The 21,658-nt window shown below is 39.4% G+C and overlaps 2 protein-coding genes across 3 annotated transcripts in view; one reads left to right on the top strand and one right to left on the bottom strand.

The window, feature by feature from the left end:
* The window catches only part of LOC134795421 (uncharacterized), a 39,164-nt gene extending 18,497 nt beyond the window's left edge, over nucleotides 1–20,667 (bottom strand). Inside the window, exons 1-4 of the mRNA XM_063767260.1 lie at nucleotides 20,450–20,667; nucleotides 8,917–10,594; nucleotides 2,709–2,938; nucleotides 1,916–2,136 (exon numbers count right to left, since the gene is read on the bottom strand). Coding sequence (XP_063623330.1) covers nucleotides 1,916–2,136; nucleotides 2,709–2,938; nucleotides 8,917–10,594; nucleotides 20,450–20,509 — 2,189 coding nt within the window. The 5' untranslated portion in view covers nucleotides 20,510–20,667. The remainder of the gene's footprint in view (nucleotides 1–1,915; nucleotides 2,137–2,708; nucleotides 2,939–8,916; nucleotides 10,595–20,449) is intronic.
* Nucleotides 11,037–21,658, top strand: part of LOC134795419 (uncharacterized) — a 217,164-nt gene continuing 206,542 nt past the window's right edge. For both annotated transcript variants that reach the window (XM_063767258.1, XM_063767257.1), the window contains exons 1-3: nucleotides 11,037–11,323; nucleotides 14,305–14,401; nucleotides 19,746–19,822. In XM_063767258.1, the coding sequence (XP_063623328.1) occupies nucleotides 11,146–11,323; nucleotides 14,305–14,401; nucleotides 19,746–19,822 (352 nt within the window). In that variant the 5' untranslated portion in view covers nucleotides 11,037–11,145. The remainder of the gene's footprint in view (nucleotides 11,324–14,304; nucleotides 14,402–19,745; nucleotides 19,823–21,658) is intronic.

The following is a 21,658-nucleotide window of genomic DNA, read 5'->3' as shown; positions in this document are numbered from 1 at the left end:
AATGTTGAAAAAATGACAATAGAATATAATAGAATAGTTTTTTATTCGTAATCACACAGACAATAGACATACATAGAAAAAACATAGTGAAAAATAAAGTGTCACGAAATGGCCCCATCTCAGCATGTTGCTGGCGACTTCCAGCGCTGATCTTGCGATGAGACCATGTTTACGCGTTTACCGCGTAAAACAAAGTAGTGTAATTTAGATTCTCTCTTCTTCTCTATATTTAAGAGCTGTGCTCTTGTCGGTGGAGGAATCTCCAACTCGTCCGATCCTCTGTCAACTCCTTAACCTTCTGGTGTGACACGACCTGAACCTTTTCTTTTATTATTTAGATTAGATTATCTGATGTAAAATGGGTGTGCGGCAAACGCATTGCGTTTAACGCTGCATTTATTGCATAAAACAACCGCGTGCTTTAGTTACTAAGTATTCTATAATTCGTAGGAATCCTAATGTTTTTTTACGTAGACCTTTTACAGAGGTACTAAAACAAATCAAGGGTTCGTGGACAAGACAAAACTCACGTTAAATTACGATCACTTCTATAGAGTGCAAAACAGAAACACCCGAAATATAATTTTGCATCAAGGAAATATAAACAGTGTTACAAATTATAAATATTAAATTACATTAGCACAATTAATATTGTAAGGAGTATAAGAAAGAGTGAAACTGAAAAGTGCCATCATGCAAAGATAGAGAATTGCAGCTGTCAACATTTTCAGTAAAAAATACAGTGGTGCTATATATATCAAGAATCATTAAAAATAGAAACATTTTTAAGGTGCAGATAGATTTGAGCCTTCGCTTGTACGTAACAAAGTTTTGTCGAACGAGTAGTCATTGTCAACCGTCGGTATGGTCATTCCCTCTATCATTCAATTCTAGAGAACTCTCTTGTAATGTATGACTGTGCCTGTAAAGGCGGAAGTCCACCAGTGTGCGGCACAAACATATTCAGTACAAGAACGCCAAATGGTCGCGAAACAATTTTGCTACCTTTTGGGGTAAATGCCGCGTGAGCATAATTTCTCTAGAAAATTTGAGTTTGTAACTTTCCTTTTAATGTAACATCGCAGTAATAAACAATGATCATAAATAATAATATGGTTTTAGAACATAATAATAATAGCTACAATGCGACAGCCGACAGGTGTTGTATGGAAATACTAAACTTTAAGAGATTCAGACTAGCTCCCCCCGTTTGTTATGAAGAAATTGACCACCCGTATGAGAATGTGAATACAAATAGGTTTGAGATCTATCTGCACCTTTAATAGCAATTACATACTTATACACGATTTTCTTAGCTTACAAAAAAAACCCTGCTACTGGCGTGTAAAAAAGTGTTACATAATGATTGATCGTGTGGTGCACGTGAATGAGTAATGAAGTGTGACGGACGAAGTTGGAAACTGTTGGTGTATGCATTCCGTTATTCGCGTGAAGCGTGTCGAGCCCGCTCGATAACGGCTGAAACGGACCCGTATGCGAACCCTTTCATCGTCAATGATGCTTCAAGGCGTTGCGGGTTGTGATCATAGCCCCGGGGTATACGATTTTTCTAGGCATTGCAATGCTACGCGAGCTTAATATATACGGTCCTTTAAACATGGAATAAACCCTTAAAGTGCAAAAATAATAGCTGATACATTAAGATATCAGCAGAAATGTGTGTGTAATAATGTATTCCTGATTCTATATGCGCCAAGACAACTGATAAAAATGTATGCATAACCACGTACAGTATTGCCGTGTAATTCATTGTATTTTCTAAATTCCAATTTCATGTTTTTCGTCAGCCATACTTTATTTATGTATGTAGATTTAATTTAAGATAGTTATTGTGTGCAAGAACTTTCGAAATGACTACGACATGGAAAAGTGCGTAAAGTGCATGACAATTTACCTAGAGCTAAGCAAGATTTCAGCCTCGTCGGGCGTCATGCTGTCGGGCTGCTTGCCCGCGTCGGGGTCGTCCCAACGGCCGTCCGCCTCCGCCTCCGCGCCCGCTTCAGCGACGCGGTCACCCGACGGCTCCGCTTCCGATACGCTCCATTGGCTAGTGGTCGATTTGTCGAGCACCTCTATGGAGCCTTGACTAGCTTCACTCACTACTACTCCCGAATCCTGAAAAGTATACAAGACAAAATATATATTGTTATGCATAAGGAATTTGATCCAAATTATCATCTAAAGTTAGGTTGGTAAGCCGAGTTACGGCCTGGCCACGACATTGCGCGACTGGCTTCGGCTAAGGCGACAACCATAAGTGAGAACGAAAGCTCCGATCGCTGTGTCTTGCTCCAACCTATGGTTGTCGGCTTAGCCGAAGCCAGTAGCACGATGCCGTGGCCAGGCCGTTAGAGGCTCTCGGCTGCTTGAAAACTACTAACACTATTAGCAGCCAAATTAGTAGCAGATTCAGGCCCGATCCACTTATGAAGCTCGGACCTATAACACTTGGACTAGGGTTCGTCTCGGTCACGAAAAGCGCGGCGCTTGACGCTGACGACGGCCGCCATAGATTGGCCATTCAAATCCATGTCGGTTTGCGTCATTGACTGTACGCGCTCGGAGCCTGCGGTCTGTGGTCCTCGGGTTCTTCTTCAACCGTTCTTCACCCAATGATCAGTTGGGTATAGGCATAGGCGAGGAACCCGAGGGGGTTAGAGTCGAGCATGCGATGAGGTAGATATTACCTGCTGCAGGACCGACAGCGTGTCAGGGTCGGAGCGCGCACGCTCGGCGTCGCGGTGGTCTTGCGTGAGCGGCGCGGGCGCGGGCGGCTCGCGGTAGTCGGCGGGGCGCAGGCGCGCCACCACCTCCGGCGAGGGCTCGTTGAAGCCGCCCTCGTCCGACACGCTGGACGCGCGCGACCCGCCGCGCCGCCCGCTTTCCTCCGCCTCCGATGACTTGCGATCTCCGACCGCTGTTACAGAAAATGTCAATGTTGTGAGTTGTTCATGACAGAATGGATAACAAACTTATTCTAAAGATGTACGTATGTATATAGAAATTGGAATGCAACAGCAAGCTATTTTATAACGCTTTCAACACAGTACTCACAATTACAAACACAAAAACATTTGCGACTATGAGCTGGTTGTCCTAGGATTTGATCCAGATAAATGCTTATTATACCTATATTAATCGGCCCGCATTAACTACTGTGCTTACAATTAGAGTGACTCTTATCTCATATGTTGCTATTTGTATAACAAATTACTTATATCAGTCTCAAATAACACAAAGAACCGAATTTACCCCGGGATTGGCGGGATTTGTATAGAAGCATCTAACTAACCCTTAAATCTGTAACTTACAAGTACTGTATGTTACCTTTTTATGCGTAATCTTTACTTAGAATTGTTATAACCTGTTACCTATTACATGTGGGGCAAATATAAAATCAACTTATTTTCCAAATTAGCATTTGAGTAGTGTCTTGTGCCATTTATCTTTATTTTTAGTATATTGTCAGTTATAATCGTTCATCTATCTAAACACGATATCAATAAGAAGAGGTAATCTTCGTTATGAAACTATTTATATCAGCAATCAGATTAAAAACAGATCACGCAATATTTATTGTTTTAATTAAAAACATGAGCACTGCACTTGTTGTATAATTTAATTGGATCTAATGATATATGTGACATTTTTGTTATTCTTAATATTTATATTTTTAAATATATCGTAAAAATCTCTGACAATCATTGTACCTACACGTAAAGTTAAAATAAGAAGCCACATCAGATCTCATTGTTAAGAACTAATAAATAAAACCTATATACATGGCATGAAATCGAAAACTGTAATTTTTACTGAAAAATGTACCTTGGGGCTATTCATACATTACGTAATTTCAAATTAGGGGGGGGGGGGTCTGGACATCGGATGATGGTAGCATGACGTAACGGGGCACTCGAAGCATGATTTTAGGGAGGGAGGGGAGGGGGGGGGGGGGGGGTCAAAAATCGATGACGGAATTTATGGACAGCCCCCATCCTAAATAATCCATATAGATATAGATATACCTACAGGAGCTTATCTATAACTAACCTAACCAAAGTAATCCATCACTGTTATCGACAGAAATTGAATAGCCACAGCAAGCGAAAGAAAATTAATTAACCTTCATTCCGTATAGGTCTGTATTTTCGGGCTACATACGTTTAGGTTGAGAAGTTTATAAATTCTCTCAGGAAATGAAACTATTTTTACCGCTCCGCAGATCGCAGGTGCTCGCCGCAGGTACGTATAACGAGTATACCTACCTAGCCGATAGAAACTAGGTCACAGCCCAAACAAACTACGGCACTAGTAAATGCCACACCGAACACAGTTCATTCATATTGACTAGGAACCCGCGATTGCTAAACTAAAGTGGGACAACTGTTCGCGTGTACATTTGGATCTTCCATAAAAATATATGGTTGGCCCAACGTGTGGGTACAATGGCTCTTTCCGCCTTCATAAAATCTGGGCCTCACGTCACTCTAGGCAAAATATAACATAATTTTATCTCACATTACACGTTACGATAACTTTACTGTACAATAGGAGATTCCCACAACTCCCACAAGTTTAATTCCGAGTTCAATTTAATTTAGAGGCTGATGAGATAACTTTTTTTTGTAATACGTATACGATGAATGTTAATAGTCGTTGTTATGTGTTTAATTATTCTATCAAATGGTCATTCAGTCTTCACACGGATGCTAAACATACACAACAAGACGACACAATAAGAGCATTGAAGCCAACGAAGTGGAATGATGATATTTTATCATCAAGAAGTAAATTAACATGCAAGGAGATGAACAAATAAAAACAGAGTGGTTTATAGCAGCGCCTGTTAACTTTTAGTCTGATATCATGGATTAGCATTCGTTCTTAATGCAAACTTTATTTCGCACACAGCAAGGTCGCGTTTGTGATTAAACAATCGCGCGAGATACGATATAGCGAAAGCGAGGTAACGATAAGCCGGCACGCGAGCCGTAGCCGGCGAGACAGCGAGAGCTCATGCTCATGATCAATTTACTAATTAAACTGGCTACATTCAGCTGGAACGTTATTAGAAATTAGGTTCGCGCCGCCGCCGAGCTACTGCATAAATAAAACGTCATACACATACGGAAACATTTAGGACGATATCTTCATAACTGAACGTGGACAATTACTACAATTAGGTATTGGTTTTTATTTTCCTCTACCCACGGTTATCATTATCAACAATGCGCGCCTCTTTGATATCTCAGTACGATAACTTATATAGCTACATTTATTTAAGTTTTTCACTTATCCTCCATAAGACGTTCTTAAATATGTAAATTCAAGAAACATCAGTATCGAATTGTCAACTTGATTATTATATGCCTTAAAATGAACAAGTTCCTTAAAAGGTTACAAGATCGTCTCAGCATAAAATGCAAGCACTTTTAGAGTGGCTGCCGCCCACGCTCTTAGCTGCTTCTACTTATAAAGGAATACCATATTCCGAGAGATTCGACTCAAGGACACGGGTATGCCAATTACCATATTTTATGATTAATATACAATCGAAAATGGAATACTGCTTTTAGAATGCCTATCCCTAGCATAATCTATTTTATTTTCTAGGATTTCAGTTTTTTATGTTAAACATTAGTCAAATTGATGGTCTCAAGTGTGCACGTATAAGATATTATGAATAGTCATATGACCAGTTCTTTGCGTGTTTAGTCAAGCAACTTAGTAGACAATGCAATTAGGTTAATACTTTGCAAACAGTCCATGAGGCAATTTGCTTGCATATTAGTTTAACTGAAACGTATTACTTTTGAAGAACAGAGCAGTAAGCTGAAGATCGATGAACTTTTAGGTTGCAATGACATGTTAGGCTGCATAGTAGTAGAAGCAGTTGAGATGGAAGGACTAACCGAGGCAGCAGCCGCATAGGCGCATATTGAGGCGCATGCGACGAGCGCGCGCGCCGCCCGCAACATCACTGCGCCATGTCTTGCGGTCTCTAGCCAAGCCGTGCACACTCACGCGCACTTTCAACTCTATACGCCGTATTTTGGCTAAGGTGCTGCACTAATACTCGAAAACTCATCCACAGGTGGAAGTCTCGTGTCCTTCGCTCGCTTTATTAGAGCCCATCGTGAAGGAAATGATAGAGATAGATCTAATTAACGAAATTCTGCATTCCTGTAAAAGTGCCATGTCTGTTTGAAAAGTAAACGTTGGTGAAGATTACGACAAAGAAAACGATAAAAGATCTTAACGACGAGTAACGTGCAGTTTACGAGCTGCTGTTATTGGACACCGGGGGCGCCCAGGTTTGTAAACAAACACCGCTTCAGATAAGCACAAGCTTTGGCAACCGTCAATGACACAGAAAACCCGACCGAACCGCGATACTACTAAAGGACGAATAAAGTTGGCAAACATATAGGGGTCAAAGACGGCAACATTAAAATGACATAATGTACCCAACGACCAGACGAGACTGTTTTATATACAATCATATATTATATGTGTAGACGTCACTAAAATAATTTCTTGCGTCTGGCCTCAAATTGGATTATATTTATTTTCAATGACTTTCGGGAAATAAGTGTCTGAGTTGGAGACATAATAAACATTCTTGGCGCGTTGTCTTAAAATAAATGACTTTTCTCAAAAATGGACGGCAAAGTCGACTTTGCCGTTTAAAAAATAGGTCGCGAAGCGCGTAGTTTATGGTCAGTCAAAAATTAAAAAGTTAAAAACATTGCAGTCTCGATTTTGGGACCGCAATGTAGCATACAAATTCCATTATTTGTCGAGTTCCAAACTTTTTAAAAGTTGAAATGGCCATATCAAATGAAGGCACAGGCCCATTAAACAGCCAAACAGATGATTAGTACCGCGACTATTTAGCTGTCTCAAATAGGTTGACGTATTTTCGGCAGAAAAATACACTTCTATTTTTTTATAAAAAAAATAAAAAGGCGGCAAAGCAAATTTTTTCAATTGTTTCTACTTTTTTCTGTGAAAATATATACGTAAGAACGTTGCTTTTGTAAAATATATCTATGATATTTATATTTCTTGCACCATTTTTGAGAAAAGCACTATATATGACTCGGCTGGAAGGCTACTTGCTGGCTTCGGATTCAATTAAACGGACTCCCAAGGTCGTCCGTTTAAAACGAATCCTCAGCCTGCAAGTAGCTACTTCCGAGCCTCGACAATAATGTACTATTTAAGACTTCTGTTTAAATGTTAAGTAGGTAGTAAATAAATAACTATTTAGTATCAAAGTGGCCCCATGCTCAGTTTTTGCTCGATTCACAACTACAATACACATGTGCACATAAGTAGAATAGGTACTAAAGTTCATACTTGTAGCATATCAATCAGTTAATTATCTGTATGTAGTATATATTAGTTAGTTAACAACAGATCTACTTCAATATTAAGCGAGGAGGCAATCAAACAAAAACAATAACTTATCTTGGAGCGCGCTGAATAAAAAAGGAGAAGTGTAATGTGTGTAGTTAATATTTAGCGCAGCGTCCGAGACGTTGCTCAATGAATGTAATATTAAGATGGGCTCGAAGCGTTTCCTGGCAAGGCGGCGCGAATGAGCCGAGCAAAAACAGAGTCTGTGTTGCGAACTTACGACTACGGAATCAATAAAAACTTTTAAAGCTTCTGCGAAGTTCCTGGGCAACTTTATCGTAAACTGAATATCAAGTCGAAACCGCGTTGAAGGCGAAATGCTTTGTTATATCCGATAACAAGAAAGCTTCAACGAAATCGCAAGTTTATTTTGATGTTTAGTTAACAATCACAATGTTTATACGAGTAAGAACAGTCAAAGTTATAAACATGTTGTCACAAAGTCACAATCACAGTAATAGCAATAGGGTGGTCTAGATAAGACAATGCATTGGAAAACGGATGTTCCAGTGCAAGATGTGAAGGGAACGATTGAATGGGAGCGCGCAGACCGACGTCGCTCGGGTAACTGCGACGCGTCGCGGCGGAGGCGGCGCCGGAGCATCTAAATCGGGATCGACTCGAACGACTCAAATACCTTGACTTCCTCAATATTACATTGAACCCACGGAGCACGAGACCGCCAAACGTACATCAATCGCCGCCTACGGAACTACTACTAACTAATGATAAAGGATATTTACTTCCTACGACGCTGAAAACCTTTAACTTGATTCTTAAATCGATACTATAATAATACCTTCAAAAATTATGTACATAGGTACATATTGAAATAACTTTCTAATACTTTCTATATCATTCAATCATTATAAAACGCCTTCCATAGCTCCTAGTCGTTAGTATCGGTGTATCGGTTACTCTTCTAAATTGCCTACGAAGCTGAAGGTCCTGGGATCGAAACTCGGAATTTTACCCGCTTTAAGCATTTATTTGAGTGATTAACATGGATGTTTATTTATACCTGAGTTATAAATGTTATTTAATGTGTGTTCAAAGACTTCTCTCTTATGTACGTCAAGCTGCAAAAGAGAATACCCACTTTATGATTGGTTATTCATTTACCTAATTCTTTTCCTTTAAAATTAAACCTACATAATTCGTCTTGTGACCACAACACAAACAAATCAACACAATATTCTAGCAAAACCAATTAACTATAATGGTTCCAAATTTTCACTTCAATTTGTGATTTTTCTAAGTACTGGTACTGGTGACACGTATAGCTATTCAAAATATTTAACCCATAATCAGGCGTAAACTACCACATTATCAGTTGTCTAATTACATACTTATGAAGATGATTACTAATTAAATCGGATACAGGAGCTTCTATAATAACCGAAAAAGGGTTTTTTTTGCCTGAACTATTGTTGACCATTCCTATTACATACTTTGAAATAAAAGAGCACTCACGGGGTACGGGTGAAGACAACACGGTGGGCGAGGAGTACTCTCGATGCACCGGAGAGGCGAGCGGTGATGCCAGCGGGGAACGCGGCGCGGTCGCGGGGGGAGCGCCCGCCGGCGACTCCGGCGTCGACGAGCGCCGGTTGCTCTTCTCGTCCCTCTCGTCACTGTACTCTATGTGCTCGTAACCATCCTCGTCCACGCTTTTATTAAGTAACTTTGGTGAATCTGCTACACTATCGTAGGGTTCCGGACTTTGTGGAGCGGTCGAGTCTCTTTCGTACTTTAGCTTTTCATCGTCTTCTTGAGGGGGAGGTGAAACCGGTAATCTAGGGCTCGGCAAAGGCGGCGCTCGTGATAAGATATCAGGAACTTCTCCATCAGTTATATCTTGCTGTTTAAATTCTTCTCTTTCTTCGGATACTCGATTTTCTGTTAGATCACTGGCTGCGATTTTAGCATTTTCGTGTGGCAATGGAGGAGGTGATTTCGGAGATCGAATGTGTGGTGAAGGGGGTGATTTTGGATACCTAGGAGAATAAGCCGGGGCTACTGCGGCAGGGCTTGCAGACGGAGAGACGGGTGAATGGGATGATCTCTCGGCGGATTTGGAAGGTGAGTGGGACGATCTCTCGGCGGACCTCGATGACGTATCAGAAGATTGCAAACTAGGACTTCTGTCTGACGCGGAATCCTTTTCCGTGATAGCCTCATCACTGGCAGATACTGAAGTTCGCGTCGACCGAGTTTTAGGATAAACAATTTCAGACGAACCTATTTGCTGAGAACCGGCGTCAGCATCACTTTCTTTAGAGGCAGAACTTAAATTATCACTTCTTACATCTGATCTAAAGGTGGGAGACATTATATTATTGGATATAGTAGATGGCGACACGGGCGCAATCGTTTTCACAGGACTAGGAGATTTCGCACCTGACGCACCTCTATGAACTAAACTAGAAGGGAGAGTCGTAGGACGCTCCGCTTGAGAGTCCCCGCTGCTTGGCGATAAAGGGGGCGAGTATACGCGAGAGGGAATAACACTTCTTTCGGCAAGTTCCGGTGACTTTGTTTCCGGTACACCACTAGGATATTTAGAGTCCACTCGCGCACTAGGTTCATGTGTCTCATACCGCGACGACGGACGCGGTTTACTAAAATGAGAAGTCCAGTTTCTTTGTTTCTCTATAAGTTCTTTATTGAAGCGCCTGTCAGGCTTCTCCGGTTTTGGCAAAACGCTGGGCTTGGCCGGTTTCGGCGGGGGTACGGGCTGCGAGGAGCCGTTGGCGAGGCGGTCGCCGTTGAGGGCGGGAGGCGCGCCGGGCGAAGGCGTGATGGTGCGCCGCGGCGGACTGACGGAGCCCGCGGAGCTGGAGCGTGAGCGCGAGGGCACTGAGGGTGCTCCGCCTCGCGTGCCAGCAAAACTGGCTGCGGCCGATGGCGACTTCTCGATGCGGAAGCCGCGGTTCTCTTCGCCCAGTTTTTCAAAAAGAGCTCGCGCGGTATTGAACCGCGACAGATGGCTCTCGGTCCGGACGACCGTCATCTCGGCGCCGCGCATGTCTTCCTCGTCCCTCGACGGCATACCTTGAAATAAGTGGGCAATTTTCGAAACTTTAGTGCCTGTCTGATGTCTCTTCCTGCAGTCCTCCATGCTAGCCGGATACGCTCGTTTTAATCCAATCTGAAAATAAAGAGTTGCGCGTGAGAAATCATGGAGTAAGGAGTCACAACTGGGCCGCGTTTGTATAAACCGAAACAGATAAAATTATGATAAGCGACGCGACGACGCAGCACGAGGATGCGATAGTAAAGCGAGTACAGGTGCGTGGAAGGCTCGTCGCACAACCTAGCGCGATTGCTCGCTACATAATAACTTGGGATGGCGATAGCGCTGATCTGATAACGCCCCACTCTTGTTTATTGAAATGACTTCACAGTTAACACGGTTTTGTACTCGTTTATTGAACTAATAGATAATTGGCTGTATCATTATTGTCATATTATTACGAATCAAAATATTATACAAGCAAAAATGACCCCTAAAACTACATAAGAATGTTAACATTTAAACTACACAAACTAAGGCGATGTTTCCTGATGCGAATTATTATAATAATGGGCGAGTCAGGTACTTAAAACAGTGCACTTGAGATAAAAGATAATTCAATCGGCTTGCAATTATGCACTCAGGTTCAATATTCAGTGTATTTCGATACATAGAAAACGTAAAACATGTTTAATTTGTTACTGTCAAGCGTTTCACTAATTTGTTTGGTAAATTCGGCGATGTCGCAACATTCCAAATGCGCGGGTTGTGTATCGGATTTGAAGGAAAGCGATTGTGCAAAAGGAGAATTTTTACAGTACGAACCTGGAGTGTTATTCGGATGCTGTCCAGTTTGTCGTCCCGGTAACAATACTTCTTTCATAATCATATACTTATTTCATAATTTCAAATTTACATTTGTATTCTAGAGAATTAGTCCACTACTTATTTCTCTACGGTTATAGGGAAATAGTAAGTCCTAAACCTGCCAATTCCTATAGATAAGTACAATTTATTATTAATAGGTATCTAAGTAAGCATAATAGTAGCCACGAATGGAGTGAATACTCTAAGTTTATTTATTTCTCTAAAGCCATAGAGAAATAAGTAAATAAGGGCCATGGCCATTCATCCCTGCAGGGAGTGACCAGGCCAGTGGCCAGTGGCAGGTTACTACTGAACAACTAATTCTACGCTGACGAAGTAGCGGACAGAAGCTAGTTCGTAATAAATTAGGCCGATTAGTCGATATACGTATGCATAATTATTGCTTTATTCCGGTATTAACGATCGGTTTGAATGCAAACCCACACAAAACATGTGTAGGTATACTTAATAGGCCAAGTTCTACGAGGCAACAGTGACGGAGCGATCATCGAAATCAATCCCACCCGGTTTGCCTAATTTTGAGACATTTGTGGACGTTTCCTGCGGCCCATGAAAAAAGCTTGTTGGCGAATATTTTTGACGCACTACCACTGGCACTGAAAGGGTATAGTTACAGGCATTAAACCTACTAACTAAACAGACGACAGTCAAACAATTTTTTGTCATAAAATGCAAGGCCCATGATGGTAGCCGGGAATGCTCCTGTGTCGTCTTTTTGTTTGAATTAGGTAGGCTACAGTATGTCCAGAAACCCTAGAATAGTCTAGACATTTCCCGCATGCAAATATACATTCTAGCTATACATACTTCCGAATACATAGCACGGTCATCGGAAGTTCGCCGATCTGGTTATTACGATCGCCGAACGCAATCTCCCGGATAGGACCTGCCAATATATTGCCGTAGGGGAACCGGCTGTACTCATTATTATTTCACAAATGCAATGGTTGGTTACGAATGTCGCAATTAAGTTACGATTGTAATCGACGAAAGCCAGCTACATGTACTTAATAGAATTTTCAAAACCGATATTTATTTTGTATATTCGAATATAACCTTTCGGTTCTTTCGCTGTAGAAAATTGCTCTGGCAAACGATATTTATATGGAATACCTTTAAACGAGCAATTCTTGTATATTTATTTATTTACAGGGTTGGGCAAATTAAGTGTCCTAGTTTTAAATAACCATAAATTTAAAACAAAGCTTCAAATCTGAATATTAAACTTGTTTTTATTTTAAGCATACTCTATATTTACAAAATTAATTCATTAGCTCAAATCGCTCTCCTTTAACCTGTATAACTTTACGCATTCTACCATAGAATGAGTTGCACGCGGCACGCACTACCTCATCTGGTATATCGTCACATATCTTGACCAACCGATGATTGAATGAATTTAAATTCATTCCTTGTGTGCTGCCAATCCTGCTGAGCATGTATCCCCATATAGAAAAGTCCAATGGATTCAAGTCTGGTGAAAATGCAAGCCATTCTTGCCATGGTATAAAATCTGTCAAATTTGTTCGACACCAATCTTGTGTACGTTTAGCTTTGTGAGACGGGGCACTGTCTTGTTGAAAGCAATAATAGTCATCCCCAAACAACGTTCGGATATTTTCTAGCATATCACGCTGCAACATGTCCTGAATATAATAGTCGTAGTTAATTTTTACTCCCCGGTCAATGAACAGCAGTGGTAGTTTGCCCCTAGGTGATATGGCACCCCATACCATGACAGCCGACGAACGCTTTGAAACCGCTGTACGGCTTATTTGTCAACTGGAATATCCCTTAATGAAGCACCGTAAACGCGATAATTTTGTTGATTGTGGCTATCTTGCAATTGAAACATCTTTTCGTCGGAAAAAATAATATCTTGCACGTTCGGAATGTTTGCTTGTATAAATTTACAACGAGCTGGCGTTCCGCGTCCATGTTGATAACAATATAAAAACAATAGATATCAAGCTGACCAAAAACAAATCATAAAGATGCATAAATTCTCGATTAATAAAAAATAAAATAGTTAAAAAAAGTTGCGCTATGTTTAAGTAAAATGGCAGTACAAAACTAGGACACTTAATCTGCCCAACCCTGTATATACATACATTTCGGGGATCTCGGAAACGGCTCTAAGCTAGGTCTTATCTCTGGAAAAACGCGCATTATTGAGTATTAATATGTTATCCGAGCAAAGCTTGGTCTCCCAGATATTATGGAATTTACGTTAAATATGTAGTTCAGACTCTTCAGAGGTTAGCCGTAAAGAGAAACTATGTATAACTCATTTTATCGGCGGTCGCTCACCTACTAAGAATAAAAAATATGTTAGTAAGATGAATTCAAAAATACACAAGTCTCGTCTACAAATAGAACTGCGAAGCGCCTACCTACTTTCTTTATTAGCAAAATACTTCCGGCTTCGCAGATGTTTGCAAGTCACAAGTCACCTACGAGGCATGTCAGCAAATAGGTATTATTTAATATCAAAGCAACATTCGCATTTCACATTCTTACCGCTTGACGGTATTGAAATTGATCTTTGATTGGCTGTGTTTGCATAACAAGGGTGTGTGCGTATGTAATGTGAATTCGTTCATTTAATAAAAGTAATGGTACAAATGAAATGTAAATGTGATTCGTTGCGTGTCAATCAAAACCCTAAAAAACTATAAATAAAACAAGGCTTATGTTTTGTCTCTATTATCATTACAATAAATAAAGTTGAAAACAGAACATGGTTATTAGTATAATTGACTAACCAAAGAGTAGATCAAAAAAAGGTAGTAGGTACATATAATCAAAATAAAAACAGATCCGTAGAAAGTAGCTAGAGAATCTTTTCAGTGCAAAAAATAGTGTACTAGTAACTGTAACTGATATTTCGTAAACCATACCTATAGAAACGATAAAGTTTACCGTTTGCTCTTCAACTTTTACATTGTCTGTTATAGGCATACCCGTACCTGGCAAGTGCAGACCCCCCGCCAGCTGTCTGGCCGACGGGAGTTACGCGCCCGTGCAATGCAAGGGAGATTTGTTCACAGGGAGGTATGATTCATAACGATTCCAATATTTTAGCTTTCAACCCACCTCTTTAGAGCGCCGAGTGCGTGTCTAAAATATTCAGTGAAACATTCTGTACCTACTATCTGCAAGTGCATTTCAATTCATACTGCATGCAGTTGGATTTTTTTTCTCTAATACCTAGACGAGAATGATCACCACCTACGTGCTATAAACATTAAGATAAAACGACGAATGAGTTCTACTTCTCATTAAGTAGATAGTGTTGATAATTACATTTACTTATATTTTTATTGTAATAAATGTGATATTACCATGACCAATTTTAGAGTATTGCTATACTAGTGGCTCTGTGAGCTGTAGACCTCGCGAGCTGAGCTTAAAACTGAGTAAATGTATGGCTTCGTTGTTTAGAAGAATTTAGAGAATCTAATTTGACAATTAAAACCTTAACTATCGAACCTGCTTACAAAATTCGGGAATTGGTTTAGAAATGCGACCAGTAGAGTAGAACAGATGGACATACGAAACAATTTTTAGCTAACAGGCCAATTCAAACGTACACTGATATCAGAATGACGTCTAACTGATGTCATTTAGTTATCGTGCATTTCGCTGGTTCTTGTCCGTACATGTATTGGCGCAAGCGAGACGCACGATGACTACTAAATAACATGATAAAAATATCATTCCGATGTCAGGGTACGGTCGGTGCCCCAACTTAAGTATCCACGTCGCCATACTAATTGTATAGGAAAGTGTATAGAGTTAGACCAAGAAAAGTCTGCAGAGATTTTGACAGCACACGCAGTGCCAATGTTATTTGTGCCAGTGTCAAAATCTCTGCAGACTTTTCTTGGTCTAAATCTACTTATGTTAGGGAACCAACATTACCTTTTAATTAGCCTGTAAACTGCAACTGAGAAGCTTCGTGCGCGTTTGGTTTGCCAGTCTTTTCAGTCTTTGTTCCTCCTCGAGTCGCAATAGAAGGAGTTTCATGCTTTTAATTTTAGTCGAGTAAGAATTTAAATATCTAACTAATCTAAATTCTAAAGAGAATAGATTGTATAGGGGACGTGCATGAACTATAGGGGGCAGCACAGGAGCCGTCAGATCTTTGGCGCGAAGCGTAGATGTGTAGTTTATGATTCCGATGTAGCCCACAAGATGGCAGAACCTACTATGCACAAGAAAACGTACCTACGAGAACGGTTGATGGTAGAACTTGCTTTGGCAATGTACATGTTTCCGATTCAGACCACAAGATGGCAGACCCTCCAACGCGCACGGTCCCTATAGTAGAGGGTTATTGTCGTACTAAATTTTGTAGTCACTGTAAATCAGTGCTGTAAATTTACTGCCATCTTTCGATACAGGATTAAAATGAAAATGAATAAAAAATATCAATAAATGTATATATGTATGGATAAATGATTTATTTTATTTTTAGAACGCCATATGATTTTGACCCATGTTCTTTTACTGATATGAGTAAAAATTGTTAAATATAAAATGGTGTCGCCATCTAGACGAGCATAGAGGCCAAAGGTACGCCGTATATTCAAGAATCAAATTTTCTTTAAAGCGCAAAAAGCCATCATCTCTTGCAAAAATTAAACGAATACGCTTAGCCCGCGCTTGATAAATAAAAAATACGATTTTATTCATTTTTGCAAAATAAAATAAAAAACAACAACTGATACGAAATTTAAGTATAAAAAAATACAAAAAGTTGTGTAGCAGCATACAATTACTGGGGATGGAACCAGGGACCTCTCGATGCAAACAAAAAAAGCGAACGTTTGCAAAATGCGCCATGATAGTTCTTACTAAAGCTGACGAAATTTAGCTACTCATTCTCAAGCAGGGTGACCACTATTTCCTACAACTAAAATTCCCTGACTTTTCCCGGTTTTCCAGGCGTTTTTTCAAGTTTTTCCCTGACCATAATCTTAAATGTAATAAATATAAAATATATAATTGGAATACATTTTTGCGCTTTTGCAGAATTATCTGCTAGCAAATCACAATTTATAAATACAATGAAATAATACAAAAACGTAAATAATAAGAAGTAGTATCTGAATAGCTCAGTTGGTAAGAGCGAAAGCATAGTTAGACGGAAGTCGCGGGTTCACATCCTACTTCAGGTGACGTTTTTGTACTGTTTCATTGCATTTAAAAATTGTAATTTGCTATCAGACAGTTCTTACAGTTACCCAATAATTAATTTAATTTTTGACCATTATTGTTAAAAGCTAGGTATACAGGAAAAACCAATTGAAACAGTAGGTACCTCTGACTACTGAATTTATTGGATATTAAATGTATCATATAATATAATCGAGCCGCGTGGATCTTTTTTTTTTCAATATTTATTTTGTCTATACCGCCGTGGTAGAGTCAGACCAAGAAAAGTCTGCAGCGGATTTGATAGCCCACGCCGTGCAAGTGTTATTTTAAACGTCAAACTTCTATGAAATTATGACGTATAAATAACACTTGCACTGCGTGGGCTATCAAATGCGCTGCCGACTTTTCTTGGTCCGACTCTAGGATATAGCGTCATAAACGCGTCTTTGCGCAATTATAGACTCTTGCGAAAGATTTTCCACTAATATCTCCTTATTGATGGAAAAGTCACGCTCAGCACTATAAGCGTTTCCGTGGGATAACACCATGACCATTTTTATTAAAGTTTGCATGTCTTTATTTTCCTTTTTTATCAAACCGAGCCAAACATCATCCAGTCGGTGACCATCCTTAATGGAAAATTGTTTCATTCATTTCTCAAATTCAGGTGATTTACAAATATCATTGCAGACCATAGAAGGTAGGATCGTATAGAAGTGGTATACGCGTGCCTCCGTGAGGGACAAAAAATACGCAAATGCGACACTGTGATTGGCCGAATTCATTTGTTGCCCACCATAATCCATACTAAATTTACGGTGGGGAACAAATAAAATGTGAGACTGTGACAAGGACAAACAATAATAGCTCTTTCGCTGCTACTCCTATTACTGAAAGATACATAAGACTATCCTGTTCGGTCACTTCTCCCCACCCTCATGCCAGATTCAGTTTTCATACTAGATTCATGTTGCAGACACTTTTGGCGTTATCTGCTTCATATCCTGAAAGCCGGTTATTTTTGACAAATATGTCCAACACTTTATCGAGCCTCTGCATTGACTGCGATTGCGGGATCGAAACAAGATATTCCCTTAGTCAAAGCATACGAAATAATTTTAGTGGCGCGATCAACAACGCTAACGTTCTCGAGCCAACGTACGTACTGCACAAAAATTTAATGGGAATGTACTCGAGCCTGAAAACCTTGTATAGTCTTCACGTCGCGCGGGGCTATAGCAGAATAGGTAGTATAGAGAACGTAAAAACGCTAACATTCCATCCCGAGGCTTTCAGTGATTTTTTAAACGCATTGTTGAGATTATGAAGTCCAAAACTCCCCATGTTGAGCAGACTTGGGTCACCTGCTTCGCCCTTACTTTTGAGTTTGGGCTTTAGGTCTTGCAAAAAAATATTATCCATCGAAACCTGCAATATTTTTTTTGTGTCATTGCCATCAGTCGTGGCAAGAAAAGCCTCCAACAAATCAGCAGCAGTCGCGTGCCCCAGAAAAGCTGAGCCGTAATATCTACTTCGGACTTGGTTTTTCTCATTGTCCCAATAACGGAAAAAGATGTCCATCTGCCCTTTCTGAGCAACTTTATTAAGGGATTCGTCAAAGCCTATGGTAACGACATCACAATCAGAACATGCTTCTTTTAATTGTCGAAAAAAATATGGCGTCCGTATACAACAGTGTAGGCTATTTTTGTTCTTTGCAAGCGCATTTTTTTTGCGATATCAGAGTCCGGAATCATCAGAGGAAAGAGATCCACGGCTTGTCCACCGCTCCTTTGTTAGCTATGACTTAGTACTTGATACAAACACCAAATGATTGCAGCCTTCGTAACTTCGTCCTTAATCAGCATTGTCATTATAACACGTTTTTCTTTAATATTAGTGTGATGTGATAGAGTGATCGCATTTACCTACTATAGTAGATATTTATAATGTTTGGAGATGGTAAAATTAATAATTTGTTTTTTTATTGTGTACTTATATTATGTACAATCGACGTCAAAGATATTTATGTTTACACTTTTGCACCTTACTCCTTTGAAACAAGGCGAAAAATGTAAAGATATCTTTGACGTCGACTGTACATACAGAGACAATTTTTATTCCCTGACCTCCATTAAATTTCCGACAATTCCCTGACTTTTCCATGACTAGCGAAATTCCCTGACTTTTCCCGGTTTTCCCGGTTTTCCAGAAAGTGGCCACCGTGTCAAGTAAAAACGAAATATCTAAATACCGCCAAAACCAGCGATACAAATTTTCTGAATTTTTGGACATTTAATCTATAAACATATATCAAAAAGAAAAAACTCTTATGATATCGATACGATTATTTGTTTAAGCGCTAGGTATCACGACTCCGCCATTTTTAAAAATTTCCAAAAACCGGATTGACAAAAAAATTTTTTTTAGTCATAGAATCTGGTCACAAAATTTCATGAGAATCGGTTAAGAATTGCGACCTGTAGAGGAGAACATCCGGAAATACAAAACTAAATATCTAAATACCGCCTAAACCAGCGATAATTTTTTTCTGCATTTTTTGCTATTAACTCTGTAAACATGTCTCAAAAAGAAAAAACTCTTATGATATCGATACGACTATTTGTTTAGGCGACAGGTATCACGACTCCGCCATTTTAAAAAAAATCCAAAAACCGGATTGACAAAAAAAAAATATTTAGTCATAGAATCTGGTCACAAAATTTCATGAGAATCGGTTAAGAATTGCGACCTGTAGAGGAGAACATCCGGAAATACAAAACTAAATATCTTAATACCGCCTAAACCAGCGATAATTTTTTTCTGCATTTTTTGCTATTAACTCTGTAAACATGTCTCAAAAAGAAAAAACTCTTATGATATCGATACGACTATTTGTTTAGGCGACAGGTATCACGACTCCGCCATTTTTAAAAATTTCCAAAAACCGGATTGACAAAAAAATTTTATTTAGTCATAGAATCTGGTCACAAAATTTCATGAGAATCAGTTAAGAATTGCGACCTGTAGAGGAGAACATCCGGACATACGAAAGCAAATTGCTCGAGTCAAAACGTAGACCTTCGCTACGCTTCGGTCAATTATTTAAGCAAATCCCTTTTAAGATGGAATTGATATGCTGACTGAACCTTTAATATCCGATTCATAGGTATTATATGTGTTTAATATTGACACGTCTGTTAGGCGTCTGTAACGCTTTGAATTAATTACACAGATGTTTCTGCTCCGACCGCAGTGGGAACAGAATATTTGGACAAATGTGGAGAGGCCAAGCGAAGAACATGACGTGCGGTAGGTTGAACTAAATACTACTAGCTACTAGTGTCATCTTCATCGCATTGTCTCAGCTTTTGCCACGAGTCATGGGAGCCTGGGGTCCGCTTGGCAACTAAACCCGAGAATTGACGTAGGCCTTTTTTACGAAAGCGACTACCATCTGACCTTCCAATCCAGAGGGATTAGTCTGGTTTCCTCATGATGTTTTCCTTCACCGAATCAAATGATATTTCGTTAGTAAGTTCCGAAAAACTCATTGGTACAAGCCCGGGTTCGAATTCGAACCCGGTGCGACTTCCGGATTGAAAGTCGCACGCAGCGCACGCTCTTACCGCTAGACCACCTGCGCTTTTACATACTACCTAGTATAACTACTTTAACTCATAAAGCTACTACATACATACATATCTATATCATATATATCTATTAACTAAGCAACACTCATTTGCTATCGACTCAAAACTCAAATCGAGAATAAGGTACCTAGTTTGTATCAATTAGCTCAAAATATTTTAAGTCAAACATGATGCTCTTAAAAAAAGTAGACATGCTCATCTTAAGCTACTTTATACTAGAGAGAGAGAAATGGTAGCAGTAATAGCATCCTTAAGCGCCATTTAGTAGGTATCATAGAATTCCTACCTTAATTTCAGCCATGGTGTAGTTTTGAAACGGGGGCGCTTCTACTGCAGTGGTATACATTTTTTTGTTATTTAATATTTTTGTTTCACCCTTTCTAACTCATCTATTAGAAAGGGGATATAGTGATTATATCGGAAAATCGAAAAAGGTATGCTAATAACAAAAGGCTGTTATGTAAATCACATGCAAATATAAAATAAATTACAATAATTTAATATCACCCATTCCGTAAACGTTAGTCAAAATAAATATGACAGTGGTATGTCATTATCAAGTCATTATTCGTCACTCTGCAAGTTTTAAAGAAACGGTCAAAAAGTTTGTATAAGTAAATACGGTCAGAAACATTCCTAATGTAATAAAATAAGGCTGCTATTTAACTGATCACCAGATTTAATAAAATTTAATACCAAAAAAATCTACTTTACCACCCTAAAATAATAAACGATCACCAAAATTATAACGCCATTTTAATGTGAAATGATTACCAATTTTATTACATTTTACTATCCTATTAAAGGAAATGACACCAAACTAATCATTATTAACCCAAATATTGTAAATGATTACCAAATTTCAAACCCCATTTTAATGTGAAATGATAACCACATTTTTACATCTTGCTATCCTATTAAATAAAATGACACCAAAATAATCATTGTAAACCCAAAAATAGTAAATGACCACCAAAATTGTAACCACATTTTAATTAAAAATGTGCAAATATTTAATATATCGTTATCCTATTAAATTAATTAATCCACTTCGTCATCTTTTTCTAACCTAACCTAACCCACTTTTCTAGTAGCATTTCGTTTCTGTATGGGTTGCAGTTCAAACCTAACCTAACCCACTTTTCTAGTACCATTTCGTTTCTGTATGGGTCGCAGTCAATAACAACTTACCAGGGATCACACACATAGGAAATTGTGAGGTTGTCCAATCATATATTTACCTTGGGGCGTTAATATCCAACGAAGGCGGGTACATAGACGAAATCAAGCGGCGCATGGCGATTACTAGGTCTGCTATGGACAAAATGAAAAAGATTTGGGGTAATAGGAACATTACCAAGACCACGAAAACCAGACTCGTTTACTGCCTAATATTCCCCATTTTCCTTTATGCGTCGGAGACCCTTCGTGAAACCGAGAAGAAAAGAGTTGACGCTTTGGAGATGTGGTGCTGGAGACGGATGCTAGGAGTATC

This window comes from Cydia splendana, chromosome 12 (assembly GCF_910591565.1).
Source record: "Cydia splendana chromosome 12, ilCydSple1.2, whole genome shotgun sequence".
Taxonomy (NCBI): Eukaryota; Metazoa; Arthropoda; class Insecta; order Lepidoptera; family Tortricidae; genus Cydia; species Cydia splendana.
This window is presented reverse-complemented; position numbering and strand designations above follow the sequence as displayed.